This window comes from Eupeodes corollae, chromosome 1 (genome assembly GCF_945859685.1).
Source record: "Eupeodes corollae chromosome 1, idEupCoro1.1, whole genome shotgun sequence".
Classification (NCBI taxonomy): Eukaryota; Metazoa; Arthropoda; class Insecta; order Diptera; family Syrphidae; genus Eupeodes; species Eupeodes corollae.
The window spans coordinates 275,014,065-275,033,575 of record NC_079147.1 but is presented as its reverse complement, the minus strand read 5'-3'; the positions used below and the strand labels follow the sequence as shown (position 1 = coordinate 275,033,575).

Genomic DNA, 19,511 nt, shown 5'->3' with positions numbered 1-19,511 from the left:
ACATAAGAAAAAAAAGTCAAAGTCGTTGAACACAGCTCTGTTGGAGTGTTATATACTCGTAACTCTTATAAGGTTTAAAATTTATTTAAATGTTCTTATAATGTTTTATTTTTGTTCGTTAAAGTCATTTAAATGAACAATGGTCAATTCTCAATTCTCTTTATGATGTTTAAGTCTTGTCCATCAAAAAGACCTATAGGTCCATAGGCATCTGCTGGTATAAGAAAGAACAAAACGTGTTCAGTTCATGTGCCATGATGGGTATTTTGAATGGTTAGTGGGAGCTATCGTTATCGTTTTCCTACTTAGCCAAATTTCAAATAAAAATCCTTTTCTTCAAGAACCGATGTGCATCATCGGAGTAATTTTTAAACGATCATATGATTTATGGGCATTTAACACATCACATTTTAATGATATACTGGTATGGCAGAGTTGTAAGTTTTGCTTTATTTTGTGTCCTTGTATGCCTTATGGTACTTTATGTTTTTCAAATTTCCATCTTAACCACGTCTCAGAAGATTCTGAGACTGTGATTCAGGATTTACACTTGGAAAAAAGGTATGAAGAGTTTTCTTGAACAGAATGTATCGTCAAAGTGAGTGAGTTCAAAGTGTGGCACATTTTCTGGTCATCTTATACCTGAACTTTTCAAATTAACCATGATCTGCCTCCGTTTCAATATGGAAGTCGATTTCTCTGAGTGTATAGAAGTTAGCATTTTATATAAGTGCTAGAAATTGTTAGAATGTTCAATGATAAGCTGCATGAAGGCGCGTTCCAATTTCCTCTAATTGCTTGTAAATCCTGGATTGCGTGTGAACCTTGCTAAAAAAACATATCGATATCTTCTCTTTATGCAACTCTCGATATCATGTCAATCAAACGGATACGCAAAACGCACTTATCTCTCAACCATCATCAGATTGTCCGGATCTCTAAACGTTATAAACCTTGTCTATCTAACCATCAGTCTGTCTGTCTCGGACGGATTGGCGTTGCCGTAGAATTTCCAATTGTTAAACTTGGACGACGAAGACTACGACCACGACTACGACGACGATAACGGAGACAACGTCGGAGAAGACGAGCTTCGAAAGTGTTTAGTTCTTGGTCTTTTCGTTCACGTGTTGTGCACTCTGGAGTAACATTAAAATTGCTCATTATTTTAATGGTAATAATTTAACATGTGCGATCGATGCACGCCGACTTGACTTGACTCGACTCAACTCAACTCGCGTTCATGTTAAGCAACTCTTTTTGGATTTTGTTGTGATGCTTGTTAATATGCCTTCCTTTGCTTTGGAGAGCTTGATGTGAAATTAGTTAAAACAAAACGTATCTTTTGTATGTATGCAGATATTTTTCTATAGATTTTTAGTGGCAGACATATAAACGAGTATCTTTGGAACCTGATTCATTTTAGACGTCCATCGTTATCGTCATCGTCAGTCTCAGTCTCAATAAGTCAGTTTAAAGCTTACCACGCCACCCCACCATACCGTTTACCTTACCTTACAGAGTTTGCAATGTAATTTGCATTTAATTTTGCGTGGCATACCTCATCGACAAGGTCTCGCGCCGGTAAGATACCGGATTATGTCAATTATGCATGAATAAATTAAATAAAAGAGCTGTAAGAACTTTTTTTTGTAGTCTTTATGCATTAAAAGTTGTTGGTCGAAGTGGGGCATAAGCAGAACTGCCCATAGGTATGTTATGAAACAACAACACTTTGAGACTGAGACTGACCACCACATCAGGGCCCAATTAAATGTTTTGATAATAATAAGACAAAATGCCAAAACATTATGGAATACACTTAATCATACAAGACCGGAGTTGAGTTCCTCCTATACATACCTTCAATATGTCAATAAAAATATGTTGCTAATTTTTGTTGTTGTTGTCATATTTTGTTTTATTGCATTTTTGCTTGAATGGATAGAAAATAAAACTTAGATCATAAATATATGGTTGCCATCACGAGCTATTTGAGAAAGAAAACGTGTTCAAAAAAAATTCCAATTGAAAAATCGTGAGTGTATTTTAAGTTCTGGAAAATTCAGGAAATATCTGATTCAAATTAACAAAAACGGTTTTTGGCATTGACCACTAAATTTTGTATATGATCCTTAAAGTAAACCTTGCCGCACTTTAACATCAATTTTTGTATTCTTTTCCTCATTTGATCTAATTTTAACTTCAGAACTACGGCTAGTTGAATATTTTACAAACAAATCTATGAAGCTAGCTAAAACTTTATAACTTTCAGAATAATTTTGAAAACTGTTGTGTTTTGCAACCGTTTTAAAATTAAATGTAACCAGTACATAAAATTGAGTTTAAAGGGTTTAAACTTTTGGAACCTAAATGATGGAAGCTCAAAAATTAAATTAAATTTTTAAACACAGATATAACATTAGAGGTTTTCATCTTTTGATATTAGAAAAGTAAACAATACACAAATTTTAAAATAAATTGATTGTTACACGCTTAAACATAATGCAGTGATATTTTTAAAACGCAACAAAATTTGTCTGACTGTTTTCTGGAAGAGAACACAAATGACCACCAAAATCACTCAATTCAACACCTAATTTTAGATATGTTTCTTAAGGCCCTGTTGGAAATTCTCTAATCTACATGGTAATACCTTTGGTATTTACCTTTCTGGCAACTCTCATACTCTATTTTCTCTATGATCTGTCACTTCTAAGTTCTGTTCCTTTTTTCTTCCTTTTTGACTTAGTTCAGAGTCAGACGTGTATTATTTTTTCTTGCGCTACAAATAAATCTAAATATAACAAAACGATCCGCGTTTAATTTCAACAGGTCCACAATAAAAGTCTATGTCAATGCTTTACAATTGATTCAAGAGCTAAACGATGGAATTAGTGAAGTTTTGAGCGAATTGTTCAGCGAAGTTGTCGAGCTGCTAATAAGCGAATCAATCATAGAAAATTTCATGAAAAACATACGGTGTTTTGATACTTTTGATTTCACGTTTTAATATCAAAAGCTCTAACTCAAAACCTTTTCTTTTGATTTTCAGAAATTTAAGAAATAATATTGAACTTATAAATTACATAAAACTCAAATTAATAATAACCTTCAATTCTGACTTTTCAGAACTATATTATTTTTCTATTCTAAGAAAAGTTACGTTTCTTAGATCAGCCCGTGAGTCCCGGGCCTAGGGCGGCATAATTTGAGGGGCGGCAAAATGCTTGAAATGCCAACATTTTAGAGGCGAAAAACAGTTAAGAGACAATCAGTTTTAAAAATTGGTTCAGATTAGTTTATATAAGAAATTGTTAATAGAATATACATATTATAATTCAATTCATTAATTTACTTCTTAATCTGCAAGGGCAAGATGCCAATTTTTTAATAGATATAGGCTTTATTGAGTAATGTTCTTTACTTTCTGTTCCTAGAGATCCCCATAATGGGAATTTTTTAGGAACGGTAGAGCTTCTTGCTGAATTTGATCCATTTTTATCTGAACATTTAAAATTGTATGCGCACCCTGGAAGTGGAAATACGTCGTATTTGTCTTAAACAATCTATGAAGGAATTATATTGTTAATTCAGTATAAAGTACTACAACAAATTTCCATTGAAGTGCAATCTGATAAGTATTTTGGTATAATTGTAGACTCTACGCCTGATATTGCACATGTTGATCAGCTTACTATTATAATCAGATATGAACGTGATAACGGTGAGATTGTTAAAAGGTTTCTAGAATTTCAACCAAATATCGGCCATAAAGCTAAAGATATTGAGGATGCTTTGTTAAAATCTCTCAAAAATAATGGTTTGGACATAATGAATTGTCGTGGTCAATCTTATGATAATGCAAGCAATATGTCAGGTATATATTCAGGTCTTCAGACACAAATCAAAACAATTAATCCCTTAGCAGATTACGTTCCTTGTGCCGCTCATTCTTTAAATTTGGGAGGATCATGTTCAGTTTAATCGGTAACAGAAGCAGTCGACTTCTTTTCTACTTTGCAGGAACTATACAATTTCTTTACTATATCAACACATCGTTGGGAGATTTTAGTGCAGCGTACAAATTTGAGAGTTAAGAGTCTTTCTCAATCTCGTTGGTCTGCTCGACATGATGCATGTTATGTATTAGAAAAAGAGTGGTCTGCAATAATTAATGCACTGGAATTTATTGCCGAAAGCAGGGATGAGAAACTGACTACGCGAGCTGGAGCTACAGGATTGCAGCGAAAATTAAAGAATTTAGAAACACCAATCCTAGTCATTGTTTGGAATGTAATTTTAGATCGTTTTAATGCTGCTAGTAAGAAGCTTCAAGAATCTCAAACTGATTAATCATCCGTTGTTCAGATCTATAACTTCGCACAAATGTTTATTACCCTATTCTAGACACTGAGTGTACAATTGGACGGGCGTAAAAGTGCATATGAAAAGCTTTACGAATATTTTAATTTTTTTTTGATGATTTATCCGAAATAGATACAAACGAATTGAAAAATTTTGCCAAAAAACTAGTCAGTAAGTATCTTGACGAATTGGAAGAGACGTTAGGCAATGAATGTATACATTTACATTTTCAACTGAAAGATTCCTTAGCAAATACGGAAGATGTACGCTCTGCACAAAAAATATGCAATGTAATGCATTCACGGAGTCTTCGAGAATTTTATCCGAATGTGGACATTGCTTTCCGTATTTTTTTGAGTATTCCGGCTACAAATTGTTCAGTAGAAAGATCTTTTTCCATTCTAAAACCTGTAAAAACCTATTTACGCGCAAGCATGGGCCAAGACGACGTTTTTGTGCGGACCAAAGCCAGGAAAAAGAATTTTTAAAATTAATTAATATTGCAAAATATATTTATGCAGAAGTCCGGATGCTGAACCCAATTTTTGACGGTTTTCAAGCATAAATCGGCCGATACTGCTGTTATTTCAAGTTCGATAATCGAAGGAAGTTCATCAATCGTCGCTGACTTGTTTGGCATAGAACATAGGCTTGAAGGAGCCTAACAGGAAATAGTCAAATCTTACGACCGAGGTGGTCAAGTGACTGGACCAATAAATAAATTGTGACATTCGCTGCGTGGCGCCATCCCGTTAGAACCAAATGTCCCCAAGTCCATATCATCCGATTGGTGCCAAAAATATTCGGTTATCATTGAACGGTAGCGATCCCCATTCAGAATAACTTGCCGGTTTTGATCATCACGGAAGAACTACGGCCTAATGACGCCGCCGATTCATAAAACACACCAAACCGTAATTTTTCCGGGATGCAATGATAACTGCTGGAGTCCGTGTGGATTGCTGCCTGACAAATACCACACATTTTGTTTATTGATGAAGCCATTCAGCTAGAAATGAGCCTCTTCACTGAAGATGATTTTTCGATGAAAATCCGAATAAGACCAATTGACGAACATACGACGCTTCTGGTGGTCAAGCGGCTTCAGTTCTTGTGTCAATTCAATCTTTTAAGGACGTAGACCAAGATATGTTCGCAAAATTCACCATAACCACCGACATCATAGAGATTCCCAACGCTTGAGAACGATGTATTAGCTTTAGCGGCAGCAATATTTTCGACACTTCTTTGTTTCACTACCACGGAACATTTTGTGCTGTTCCTGTATATTCAAGTTTTTTCAAAAGACACTCAATTGTTGATCTGCTAGGACGATTATGACGACCATAAATTGCACGTAGTGCTCTTAACATTAAGGCCACATACTCCGAATTTCGGTAGTAAATTTTAATAACTTCGACTCGTTGTTGGCTCTTTCCATCATGAAATGCCAACCTTACTGAAGAGAAATTTCAAAAGAGCGGCAAGAAATATGTCGTCGTTTGGTGTACCTGTCGCCCTACTTTTGTAAAGTCCCTGTTGTAAGACCCTGGATAACACTTTTTCTACACACAACAATAGTGAAAATATCTTGTCTTCTATTTTTCATCTATTGTTGGTACAAACTTCAACAGTTCGTTCTGTCCAATAAATCCGATGGTTGGTAATCGTATGAATACAAGATGGATTTTTCATAAGTAATGTTTATTTTTATGCAATGAGAGTCTTTTAATTCTTATTCATGATTCATTGTTTAATTCAATTGAAATTTAAATGAAGAAAATGATAAATTATAGTAAAAGAACAAGTACATCAAAATATCTCTAAATGGTATGCCATGCCTCCTCATGAGTATTTTAAATGTTGCGTTTAATAAATTTGAAACGTTTGTCGATTTATCTAATACTATTTTAAAAGTATTATTTAATAAATTATGTACCCCTTAGGCTTTTAATCATATGTATACTCTTAGTAATTTTAATCATAGTTTAACTTCTACTTGACACAGAAAAAATAATAATTTGTCTTCTTTTTGGTTGAGTTGAGTTCAACAGTTGTTGAACTTAAACATTTCTGCAAAAAGATAATTTTATATTTAAAAAAAAAAACTTTAAATAAAACCCAATTGACATTTTAGAAGAATGGATGAATCCTAAACATACTGAACATACTAACATTATAAATAAAAAATGATTTCCTAAATACAATGCTGCAATTGCGAAACCAAATTCAGGGACAACATTTATTTCAAAAAAATAATAACTAAAACCCTTTCATACAATTTATGGTTTTTCAAAATAAAAACAAGACAAGCTAACTGTAGTAAATCTCCTTTTCTATATAGGATATTTTTTTCAAGATGGCTAAGATACTAAGAAACCAAAGAGTAAGAGCAATTACAACTCATTATTTATTCAATTTTCTTAGACTCGACTTAAAAAGATGTATAGAAAACCTAAAACCAAATATCAAAACAAAAAAAAGAAAATAAACCTACAAATGGTAGCATACCATAGAGACGAGAATAAAAGGACAAAATGTTGTATTTATATGAGCTTTTGAAAAATATTGCATTGGTTTTAGTAAAAAAAAATATTTAAAAGGCGAAAATGTCCTTTTTAGCTAAGTAACTATAAAACATTTAAAGTTCTTATTCAAATCTGTTGTTTTCATTTAATCTTAACGTTTTATAAAAGATAATAGTTATTTCATTTCAATGGTATTTTTTCAAAACAACAATTTTTAACTACCAATGTTGCTTACAGAGCTTAGACTTAGTAACTTTTAATTAATAACCATAAAAAGGAAAAACAGTCGTAGCGTAAATTCAAGATTTTCTGTATATATTTTAAAAATATGGCTTTTTTTAGGAATTTCACAAGTCCGTATTTATCATTGTTATTCATTGTTAACTAAAATTGTTACAACTAAAATGAGTCGAAAAAATCAGGAAAATTTGTAAGCCATTTTGTTAAGTTATAAAGGGTGATTTTTTAGCTATTATCTTTTTGGAAAAACTGGTTTAAACAGCTAACGCACGTTTCGTGTTTCATTTCACTGTCAAACATCTTCAGTTTGGTCTATAATTTAACCATGAATAGTCTTACAAACGAACGACATTATTTGCAAATTATTGAATTTTATTATCAAAATGTGTGCTCTGTTAAGAAAGTTCATCGCGCTCTTCTTCCATTTAATGGTCAATTTCATCGACCCACTGAAGCAGCTAATCGGGCTATTGTGACATTAAACCACCAACACGCTTCCGTAGAGTGCGAACTAAAGAAAATATCACAACTTTCAATTATCGATACGTCGCTGTTCGCAGCAATTGGGCCTCTGTTACTCAACAACTTGGAAAACTTTGCATTAGGATTTATGTGCGCCTTCTAAAACACAGCTGATGCAAGAATTGAAGCCGAACGACATATTGCAACGTACAATTTTTGGTGAATGGGCTCTTGGAAAGTTGGCCGAAGATCTACTTTTTCACCGACAAATTGTGTTCAGCGACGAAGCTAAAAAAAGTCGGGAGCGGTCAATTGGCCCCCTAGATCGTGCGATTTAATGCTTTTTGTGGGGCTATGTGAAAGCTCATGTCTATACAGGTAAGCTTGCTTTAATCGACGCATTGGATTGGAAGACAACATTTAAGCATTTATTCGTGAGATACCGGCCCGAATGTTGGAAAGAGTATGCCAAAATTGATCTAAGCGGATGGATCATTTGAGTCTCAGTTAAGGTCAACATTTGTATGAAAAAATCTTCAAAAATGAAATTATTTGGATCCCACTATCGATCTTTACATTAGACCAAAGCTATTATTACGAAATGGCTGATTTAACTTTAAGTAGTTAGGCGGGAAGTTTCTAACTATCGTTTAAAGTTTTCGAAACAATAATTTACGACATATTTACTCCAATTCCTAAAAACATTATTTCTAAATGCCAACATGGTTTTGTTGGTGGTAAATCTGCTAGCACTGACCTTACAATTTTTTCTTATGACGAATTAAATGGTATCATTTTTGATATTGTGTATTTGATCGGGTAAATCATGATTTATTATTTATAAAGTAATAAAAACTTAGTTTCCACTTTAAATTTTTAAACTGGATAGATGCATAATCAAAGAATCGTTTTCAATATGTTTCTAAATTCTATCTTCACCAATCTTTGCTTCCTCGGGAGTACCTCAATGAAGCCATCTCGGTCCTATTTTCTTTGTATTATTTATCAATGATATTTCCAACGCACTTTTAAATTTTAAGTATTTCATGTATGATGATTGTAAAGTCTTTCGTTGTGTAAAAATAGAACAGGATTGCATTTTATTGCAAGAAGATCTTTAGAGATTATCGAATTGCTGTTTGAACAACTTCTCACCACTTTTTATTGCAAAATGTCAAAGCTTAACTCGAATCTTTTTCAAACTTTTTAAACAATACATTTCTTTCAACAGTTGCTTCTTAAAAGGACTTTTTAAATATAACATATATTTGATCAAAAGCTTGAGTACTTAAAATATATACGGATTTTTTAGAACCAACGTTTTACTTAAAATATTAGGATTTATTGAATGCAATTCAAAAGTAATCCATATTTTTGATTAAACCATATGACTTCTAAGTTTCTGACACTTCGAGTTTTGGGTGTTTATTATCACGAATTGTAAATGTTTAAAACTATCATACACTGTTGTTATACAATGGAATTATTATTTTACTCTTTTTTTAGAAAAAAGCTAAGCATTTAACAATATTTTGTTTAAAATGTTGAGTTATTGATTTTGTATTTAAATCATGAAAAGTTTAAAATTGAAAGGCTGTTTGAATTCTTTTTAGATTAAAAAATTATCCTTCAAAGCATTGCAAAGAAAATTAAGGAGTTTCCTTCTTAGTGGAAAACTATATCTGTTTTCAAGGGGACCATCTACCTTCGTGGTTTGAAAAAATATGCATATTTCTAATACAGACATAACTAATAACATATTTTTTGTATCGAAAACATGCTGGTTTACGAAATATCGATTGATATATTTAATTGAAACATTTATCTTTAAACGCGTTTTCCAAAAGGTAGTGTCTTTTCAAAACTGTTGGCACGATTTTGACGAAACTATAGAATATATCGTAAATCTGTAAAGGGTTACTTATTCACTAAACATTTAGGGATCTAAGTCAAGACACAAGATTTTTTACAGTCTTTTTTAGATTGAAGAACATGCTCAAGAAATCCCATGTTTTTTAAAAATCGCTTCCATTTTGTGAAATGTTTAAATATTAAAAAATCAACGTGCTAAAAATTAATTTAAAACATTTGTTTTGTTGTTTCAAGGGTCTAAAGCAGAAATATCGTGCCAGCCGTTCTACTCCGTCTAAATCTACCGATTTTTTCATTAAAGTTTAAGAATTGACTAATGAACAATTTTGTGCAAACATCATGTGTAGTTTTTAATTTAATATTTAATTTTGTATTTAAAGTTAATGACCAAAAAGTATTTAGCAATTTACTAAGGGAGATCAAAATTTTAAACCTTTCTTCTCGTTTTACTAACTAGTAAATTGTTAATTGCTTTTTATTTAAAATTCAACATCCAGACATGTCTAAAAAGCGACAGTTCGTAAATGAACAAAGCAAATACGCTTAAACAGATCTATTCATAGGAATTCCCAACTGTTAACTGGACCATTCCATCCACTGACTGCTCCTATAAGATTAATTGCACAAATGTCATTTGGATTTAGCAAATTGCTAAAATTGAAAGTAGCCATTTTGTGATTTTAATTTTAGCAAATTTTTAAGAAATTATTAAATTCCTAAAAACGGTTGTGACATTTTACTAAATCGTTCAAAATCTTGCGCCAATATTAATTAAAACAAACAATGATCAATTAATGTAATAAAGTTAGTGAAAAATAAAACAAGATTAAGTGGAATAGAAATGAAGATAAGTGTTACAAATGGTAGTAGTCATAGATAAGTGTTAAAGACTACAGCCAAGATTGGAAAAATCTAATTTCTTCTCTAGAAAAAAAAATTGCATTTGCTCGAAGAAAAATGTTGTTATCCACACTGATAACATCCCTTTAGTGGCTTTAAAAATTTGCAATTTATATTTTTTGTAAGCCGAATTGTTTTTTTAAGAACTTTAAATAGTATGCAACCAAAAATTAACGTTCAAGTTCTTTTCTGTCGAGATATTGTTGACATTAAATCAAATGAGTAATGTTTTCTTAGAACTTGCATGCAAATGTAAAGAAGCTCACATTCTGATTTTCAGCATTACGTTTCTAACAAGAAACTATTGGATGCTTCCAGTGTGTTCAGAATTGACAATGTCCTTCTGAACCTTGTGGGGAATTATTTTGAGCGGTCGGCAAATATTTTGAGAACGATCTTGTTTCTGGGTTATTCTATTTTAACCCCGAATCTTTCAAAAACACAATTACCAGTGGATTCATTCCTCCCGAGGCTTTCTTGTTTCTATAATATACCATGAAGACCTACAGATAAACCTTCTGAACTAGTAAATGGAAATACTGACCTAAGATACTGCGTAGCTTACCTCAAAGAGATGGACAAAATGTTGATCGTTATAATCGGAAAAGTTAGTGTTGCTTGACTGGGTCGTTGCCAACGCGTATAGTCCTTTTTTACCATAACGTCCTGATATATTGTTTTTTTTTAGTCGGTCTAGAAGGCAAACTGAATTATTGGAAACATTTGTCGATCGTGCTTTTATTTCGAAAGGCTAGGGATCATATACCACGACATTTTAAGTATTGTTAAGAACTAGTTTTTAAGAAAAAATAAAAAATAAATACTTCAAAGAGTTTATTTTCAAATCCTATTTTCCTTTAATAGAAAAAAAAAACATAACAGTTAAAAACAATATAAATGTAAATAATAACTAATTGTACTAAAAATGAAATATTAATTAGTACTGTCACGTACTAATAATTTAAAAGAAAAACAATAATGTAATAGTTTTTAAGTTTATTGTACACCATATTTTGATCTGCTAAAATTTGTATTCAATGGTTTCTGGAGTCTTATACTTGAACGACTAAAACTAAAGTTTAAACTACCAAGAACGGATGGTGATAAAATTTGTCCGTTTATTGTTCCAACAACAAAACAAAACTGCAGGTACATCCTATGATTTGTCAAAGAAGGAAGATGTATGCGAGAAACCACGGAAAGGATACAAAAACGTACAAATGTTTTGTGAATGGCTTCGAGTCTTGTGAGGTGTATGGCGTAGTAAGGTGACCATATTCAAATCAAATGGGGTGGCGCAACAGTCCGTGGTGACCCAGGGCCTAGTGATTTACAACTCTCAACCATTCCTGTGTGCGAGTACTGTTGTCAGGAATGGAAGGGACCTACAATTTAAGGCCGAATCCGAACGGATAGTTTGAGAAAGCACTTCTTCATGACAAGTGTTAGTCTTGAAGGATTTGTCAATTCCTCGCAAGAGGCAGAACCCGCGAAAATTAATTTTTTTTTAAATTAAGGTGGCACAGGCAGGGATTGAACCCTAGACCCCTTGCATGACAGTCCAACGCACTAACCATCATGCCACGGGTACTACAAGGTGACCATATTATACAAGCATATTCCAGAACTTGTCTCGCAAATGAAACAAAAAGGAATTTTAAAACATATGGATCACGTAAATCACTGCCAAATCTCTTAAGAAAACCCAGAAATCAATTTGCTTTTTTAACTATTAAGAATATGTTCATTGAATGTTAGTTTAGGATCTAAGAAAACACCCAAGTCAGAAAATACATATACTCGACTTAAAGGACAAGAATCAAACATGTAACTAAAAACGATTGTAACTTTTTTGCGTGTAAAACTCATGGTTTTATATTTGTGAACATTTAAACAAGACGATTATAATTGCCCCATTGTCAAAGTAGAGTTAATTTTTTTTTATTTTAATGTCATCAGCATATATTAGGGCAGAAGAATTTTGTTTGATTGAAACCAAGTCAATTATAAATAAAATAAATAGAATAGAATAGGACCAAGGTGACTACCCTGGTTGACACCAGAAATCACAAAAAATGAACTTGAACACTCATTACTAAATTTAACACTATAACGTCTATCTTGCCAAAATGAGGAGATCTAGTTTATGAAACTGTTGTTAAGATCTTGCTGTGATAGTTTTAAAAGTAATGTTAGTTTATCAAAGGCCTTGCTGAAATCAGTAAAGATGTAATCTACTTGTTCACGTTTTTCAAAAACATCTAAACAAAAGGACGTACAGCTAAACAGATTAGCAACAGTTGAACGCTTTTTAACAAAACCAGGCCGGTTATCACAGGTAATTGATCTAGGTATCACAGAAAGTTTAGATATAGGTCGGTAGTTCATTATTTCGTTTTTAGGACCTTTTTTGTGTACTGGTATTATAAAGGAGTTTTTCCAGATAAAAGGAAACAGCGAATTACTTAAAGACGTGTTGAAAAGAACACATAACGGGTGTGCCAAATATGCTGCACATTTCTTTAAAACGGATGATGGTACACCGTCGGGACCAGGACTAAAACATTCGTCAAATTGTAGGATACTATTAAGGACAGTATCTTCACTTTTAACGAAATTTATAGAATTTAAGTGGGGGAAATTTATAACAGTGGTAGATGTGTTAGGAAAACTAATGGTATTATAATTTACAAAAGCATCTTTGAAGTAGTTTGCAAACATGTTCGCAATTATTTTCGGCTCATTACTATTTGATGTCGAATCAGTCATTAAGTTAGGGTAACCACATATTTTCTTCTTACGAATAACGAATTTCCAAAAACTATCAGGATTATTTTTAAGGTTTAATTAAATTTTCTAAATGCAGTCATCATATAGGATATTAGAGTAGTCAGTGAAAAGTTGCATTATTATAATGAACTTCCTATAATCATCATCAGTTCCTGTTTGAATATACTTTATGCAAGCTTTCTTAATTTAGTTTTGTTAAGTTTTTAACGTGAGAATCGAACCATAGTGGAACACACTCAAGTTATTTCGAGTCTTTTTAAGTTTAATCGTTTTGTAGAAACAGTCAAAAAGAGTTTAATAAAACATGTTACACAATTCGTCAATATTTAAGTTACAAAATAAGTGATCCCAATTGATCGTACATAATAAGTTAAAAAGGTTTTCAAAATCACACCTCCTAAAGTTGAATTCTACTTTGTTGTTGTTAGACAGCAAATAAAGTGAAGTCATGTTTAAATTAAATGCTATGTCTAATGCAGGATGATGGCGATCTTCGTCCACAATTTTAACAGCAGAAGAAATCACAGCTGCTTCAGAGCAGAAAAATACCAGGTCCAAAACGGTTCTTCACACCGTTAAGTTGACTTAAGCCACATGAAGACATACCATCTGCTAATTAAAACTCATTTGAAGATGACGCGTTTACTGGAACGTAGAAGTTATGGTCGTCAAATTGAGTAATGTTGTAATATGTAAAAACACTTTCATTTGGATTCTTTATGAAATGTTCTCAAAATTTTAACAATAATATTTTGAAGGTATAAGATGAAATAAATCAATCATCAACATCTTTCCTTGATTTTTCCAAAAAAAATGTTTACTTAATATTTCCATCAATATTGTCGATCAGAATGAGAAAGTCTTCCAAAAACAATTTGGTAGCAACCTAAACCGTAAGAACAATTCTGGCTTGGCCAAGAATAAGTCTCTTCACCGCTGCCAAGAAGTTGGTTTCGGCTTCAATAAACCACATGAGGCTATCAATGGAACCTACATTGACAAGAAATGCACATTCGCCCGCAACGACCTAGTAGATACTATTATATAGGCCCCTCCGACAGACGGCAAATTTAGCCATTGTCATTTCATTCATTTAAAAATTGTAACAAAACAAAATGTCAAAACTGAGTTAAATAAATGAATCTTAATCTTTAAAAAAAAAATCTTAAAAATCTTAATCATTCGCCCGCAACGTATGGATAAGTGGACGTATCTTGATCTGAGTTGTCTCTAAGTGCAAAATGCAATGGACCATTGTTATTCGTAGGGATTACCTCCACTCTTTACGCAAATACAGTCGTTTTGAGAAGCGTCATAGGAACATGAGTTTTCACTGTTCACCAGCTTTAGGGATGTTGAAGCCGAAGACATTGTTATCATTGGTAAATGCCAACCATTGTCAAAGACTGTCCGCTTCAACATGCTTAAATGCTCAAAGGGACAAGGAGCCAAGAAGAGCTTTAAGAAATTTTAAAAACCTAAAAAATTAATAAAAAGAAAAACTTAAAAAACTTATGAGATAAAATACGTTCGAAATCAAGACTCCTATTTATTTAATTGAGTAAAACATTTGTAGTATAGTATTTTTTGTCCGATTTTAAAAATTATAACAAATGTCAAAAACTTTAAATAAAATTATTTTGAAGTCAATATAATTGTTGTTCATAAAGTTTTGGCATCAGTTCTTTTGATTTAGAAAACAAAACTGACAGATAGTTGAATGCTTTAAAGTTCAACTTGGAATGACGTCGGAATTAAAAATATAACATTTAATTGAAGTCGATAGAATTGTTGGTTATTGAGATATTTGGTATTAACTTGATTTTTCACTGTTATTTTAAGTTGCTGAAGTAAACAAAATCACCCACTTCTTGAAATTCTTTTATGCTTATTTGATTCGACGGACTTACTACATATGATAATGTTAAAATTATCAATTTGTTAAGACAAAGCGATGAAAATAACTCCAATGGAAAGTTTAAACAAAACGTGAAATAAAAGTATGTTCGTTGTTTGTTTTTTAATAGTTCCGAAACGACAAGACAAATTTAAATAAAACTCAAAAAAGAAGTCGATTTTTGTGTGATAAGGACATGTTTAGTTTGTCACCTACTTTTATTCATTCAACTAGTTTTTCATTGATCCTTTTGAAAGAGCCTGCATATTTTGTATACTATGAATAGCCACGTACTATTAAATCAAATTTTATCGACGTTTTCGAGAAATATTACAAAAATAGGTGTATTGAGAAAATTCAAATATTTAACTATTTAACTTACCATCATAAATTTTTGATCCTCAAATTGATGATCATTGGTCCTGTGTAGGATATGCATTTGTGTGTGTTTTATTTTCACAATGATGAACAAGAAAACCCAAATAAAAAAAGAATCAAAATAATTCTTCACGCAATAAAAATCAGCTGATATCTCACAACAACGAAATAAAAATAAAAAAAGCACTTCCACTAGAAAAATACAATTTTATTCTATAGAAAAGTATTTACGGATACAATTCTTATGTTAAAAGTTTTCATACTTTAGACTTTTTCTTTTTTTTCGAATATGATGCAGATTTATAGTGATTTTATTTATTTATTTTTTTAAATAAAAACTCAAAAAATGTATAGGCACACAGTTAAAAATTTTCTATAATTTAATTTTTGTATTTTTTTGTACTCGTAGGGCACTGTTTTAAGGCAAAATTGTGAATAATAAATTAAAGTCTTTAGCATATAGAGATGAGTCCATATGATTTTTGCACTTCTTGAAAAAATCCAACCTATAAATAATAATTGGCGGCATTAGATATAATCCGTGAGTTATTTTAATAGTGCGCCAAAAATTATTTTTCGTTTTTGTTAAAAGGCATCACGACAATCACGATGATATGCTACTGTCCCTCTAGACATCAGACACATGTTACATATAAACTATAAAGGGGTGCCTAAAACTTCACACGAGACAACGACGACGACCGTGTCCTGATGTCCGATGTTATTAAAGCTTAAGCATAAAATCAAACTATATTACCGCCAACAGTGATACGTGTTGACTGGGCAATTTCGCGAATGTATCTTTGAGATAAACTGTATCTTGTTACTGTTTGTTGTTGTTGTTTTTCGTATTCTGTTTTCTGTTTTAGCAGGTTATGGCATCAGCAAAATAGATAGAGATACACTTTTAGCCCACAATTTGCTTTTTTGGACTTTCTTTTTTAGTTTTCGTTAAGCTTTTCTATTGCGTTCGAGTTGTGTTATGTGCGATGTTAACATTCATTAGAACAGGTGTTTCACTGTGTAGCTTCTATAAGGTGCGATGAATGCGCGCCTACACAACTTTGCACTTTGTATGCAACACTATCTATATAAATGTAGGTGGGAGGTTTTAGGGGGGTGGTAAGTTATGCAGAAACTGCACGAGTGGATGTGAATGTGGTTAATTAATAATATACACACACGAAGCAAAACAAGTGCAAGTTTTTTATTTTTATATTTGACAGCCCGGGTTGTCGTGGTCTTCTTGTCAGGGCAGATGCAAATGTCAAACTAAACTGTCATCAAAATGTCACTTTATGCCTGTGGCAATAGGTGTTTAAAAAGAAATCTTTCTTCGATGGACAGAAATGTCACAGTTTGTTTACTCGATTCGTGTATAAATCCTTTTTTGATTTGTTTGTGTTTATGATTTCACTCGATGATAAGAATCGAAAAATATCCTCTTCACGATGTTTTTAGCAAACAATAAACATTAACAGTTAAACAAAAAGAACACATCAAGGAATCATCATAGAATCCAACACACGGAAATAGTAGATATTTTTATTGCTGATGGACAGTGGACGTTTGTTCGTTCGTTCTTTAGTTCGTTCGACGCGTACACGACCACTCTTGCGCACTAGACGGTTTTCAACTAACTGAATGTTCGACCACCAAAAACCTTCAGGGTATTCGACGCCTCACGCTGTATAACTTTGAAACGTGTGATAGATACAAACAGAACAAAAATAAAACACACAAATATGCGGGGTGCGACGGATACGAATCAGAGGTAGAGAGTGGAAGAAAACCAGCTACCATTGGATAAGTGGGCAGAAGAAGATACCTCCGCCATCTACCACCATCATACCACCACCACACCACCAACACCACCGTACCTTTAACACCACCACAATACTATCTCATAATATGATAGCCATCGACTTCGACAATATTGCCTCCGTGCTGCTGCTTCTGCTGCCGCTGCCACTGCTGTCGTCGTCGCGTCGTCGTCGTGCCATGTGGTGGGGTGGATATCTGGTTATCTGAAGTGTATAGGTATGGGGGTACAATCGCCAGTATTCGCTGGTTACCGTTGCCGTTGCCTTTGCCGAATTCGATTTGCAGTGCTATAGCCATTGTGTATCTATGAGATATACAGAGAGAGAGAGAGGAAAATGAGCCCATCAGCGAAATGTTTTCGTCGCTCCGGCTCTGCTCAGGATGGCGAGAAGCAATAACATCTGCTGCCTGTGCTGCTGCAAAAGATACAGCGTGTGGTAGTGTTTGTGGGCTATATGGTGTGAGATCTGGTTTTCCGCAGCAGCCATTTATGAGTTCCACAGGCCACGCCCCACCTCATGTACAATGCGCCCAAAGCCCGCCCCTCGCACGGTGGCCGCATGCATCTGCCTATCAGAAGACACACTGACGCACGTTTATGCTCCAGGCTCCAGGGACATTACGACGACTACGAGAGATGCCTGATGTTTCTTTGAGGCGAGAGAGAGCATTTGAGTTGAGCTGGTGTGTGTGTGCATATGCTCGGCTGTGTGTGCGTGCAAGGATGCGAGTACATAGCAACGGGTATTTGCCGGAGGGATGTGGCTATCGGCCAGGACTTTGGCGCTGATTTACTTAAGTGTGTTTTGGGAAGGAATTTATATTCTTGTGTTGTGATTGTAATAATGTGTGTGTTTCTGTGTGTGTGTACATCACCTTACATACATATGTATATATATTTGGGAGATATTATCCTTTTTTGTTGGGATTTGAAGGAATTGATGGTGATGGTTGCCGTGGTGGTGGCATGCAATGTGGCTTGTGGGTGCATTGGACAAATTAAATAGTAATTTTCTTACTCTGCTGGCCAAAGATTACCTCAGAGGCCAAAGGGTGGTGACTTACTGGATATTGGAGATAGGAAGGTAGGTTTCTGTATGGAAGATGATGTGGCTATGGCTGTGGCTGTGGCAGCTAAGCGCGCTGCACCTGAGCCATTTGTCTGCTTTTCCTGCGGAGTGATTGACAAAAGGAACAAAACAACAAAATGAATTGCTTGTTGCTGTTTCTGATGTTGATGCTCTAAAGATTCCTGATGCCTCGCTTGCGTCTTTACCTAAATTTGCTGGTTTATTATGTGTGCAATGATTTAGAGAAAAAGAAGAAGAAGAAGAAATCCTTGACAGTTCAACAAATAATCATCTTTTTGGCCAACCTGCGGCGACGGTGGTGGCGGCATAGCAAACTGATAGAGGATATACCTGAACTACCTATCATTCTATGAGAGAAGGCGCAATGGACATGGACTTGAATACTGGACATCATGGAAAGATGGAGGAGCCAAACCAACGACGACCACGACGACGAAGACGAGATGGATGGACGGATAGACAAATTAGTCTTCCAGACAGCTGGCTGACGTTCGATGTAAGGTGTGATCTCTGATGAGAGTGTTTCAGGGCACAACAACACACATCACACGGAATATGAACTTCTTTATCCTTCCAATGGACTTCTCTATTTATTTTAGTTGTTTTTGTTTTTTTTTTACTTTGCGGAAAGAATATTCGTCTTAAATTTGCCCCAAGGACCAAAAAATATAACAAAAAAAGGTATAGAGGTAATTTTGTTTTAACATAGCGCACATGCTGTACCTACAATAAAAAACATACAAAACAACACAAAATAAAGCCCCCTTTATGGACCATACCTTCACATATTCCTGTGGCATGCAACTTAAGTTTAGTGTGTGGCATATTTTGTTACAATTTTTACTCACTACATACATTTTTTTTGTGATTTTGTTATTTTTTTTATTTTTGTTTTTTAATGTGTTTAGGGATTTTTAGTTTTTGATGCGGTATAAAAGAACGCGCTAGTCATTTTGACGCCAAATTGCCTTCGGGCTATGCACTGATTTTGACTGATTTGTTTAAACTGAAGTGCGGAATTCCATTTTTATGCATCATCATCATCATCATCATCGCAATCACAATCGATTTTTTATTTCTTCCGCATTGAATAAGCTCGGTCGCTCGATGTTGAATTATTATTATAGTTTTCCGTTCTATTTATTTTTTATTTATTATATA

At 33.6% G+C, this 19,511-nt stretch overlaps 1 protein-coding gene and 1 pseudogene across 1 annotated transcript in view; one reads left to right on the top strand and one right to left on the bottom strand.

Moving 5' to 3' along the window:
- LOC129941738 (transcription factor AP-2-epsilon) overlaps positions 1 to 17,028 on the bottom strand; it is a 147,605-nt gene extending 130,577 nt beyond the window's left edge. Inside the window, exon 1 of the mRNA XM_056050444.1 lies at positions 15,440 to 17,028. Within this exon, the coding sequence (XP_055906419.1) occupies positions 15,440 to 15,496 (57 nt within the window). The 5' untranslated portion in view covers positions 15,497 to 17,028. The remainder of the gene's footprint in view (positions 1 to 15,439) is intronic.
- LOC129941739 (40S ribosomal protein S11-like) lies at positions 13,987 to 14,634 on the top strand (annotated as a pseudogene).
- Positions 17,029 to 19,511: the final 2,483 nt, after the last annotated feature.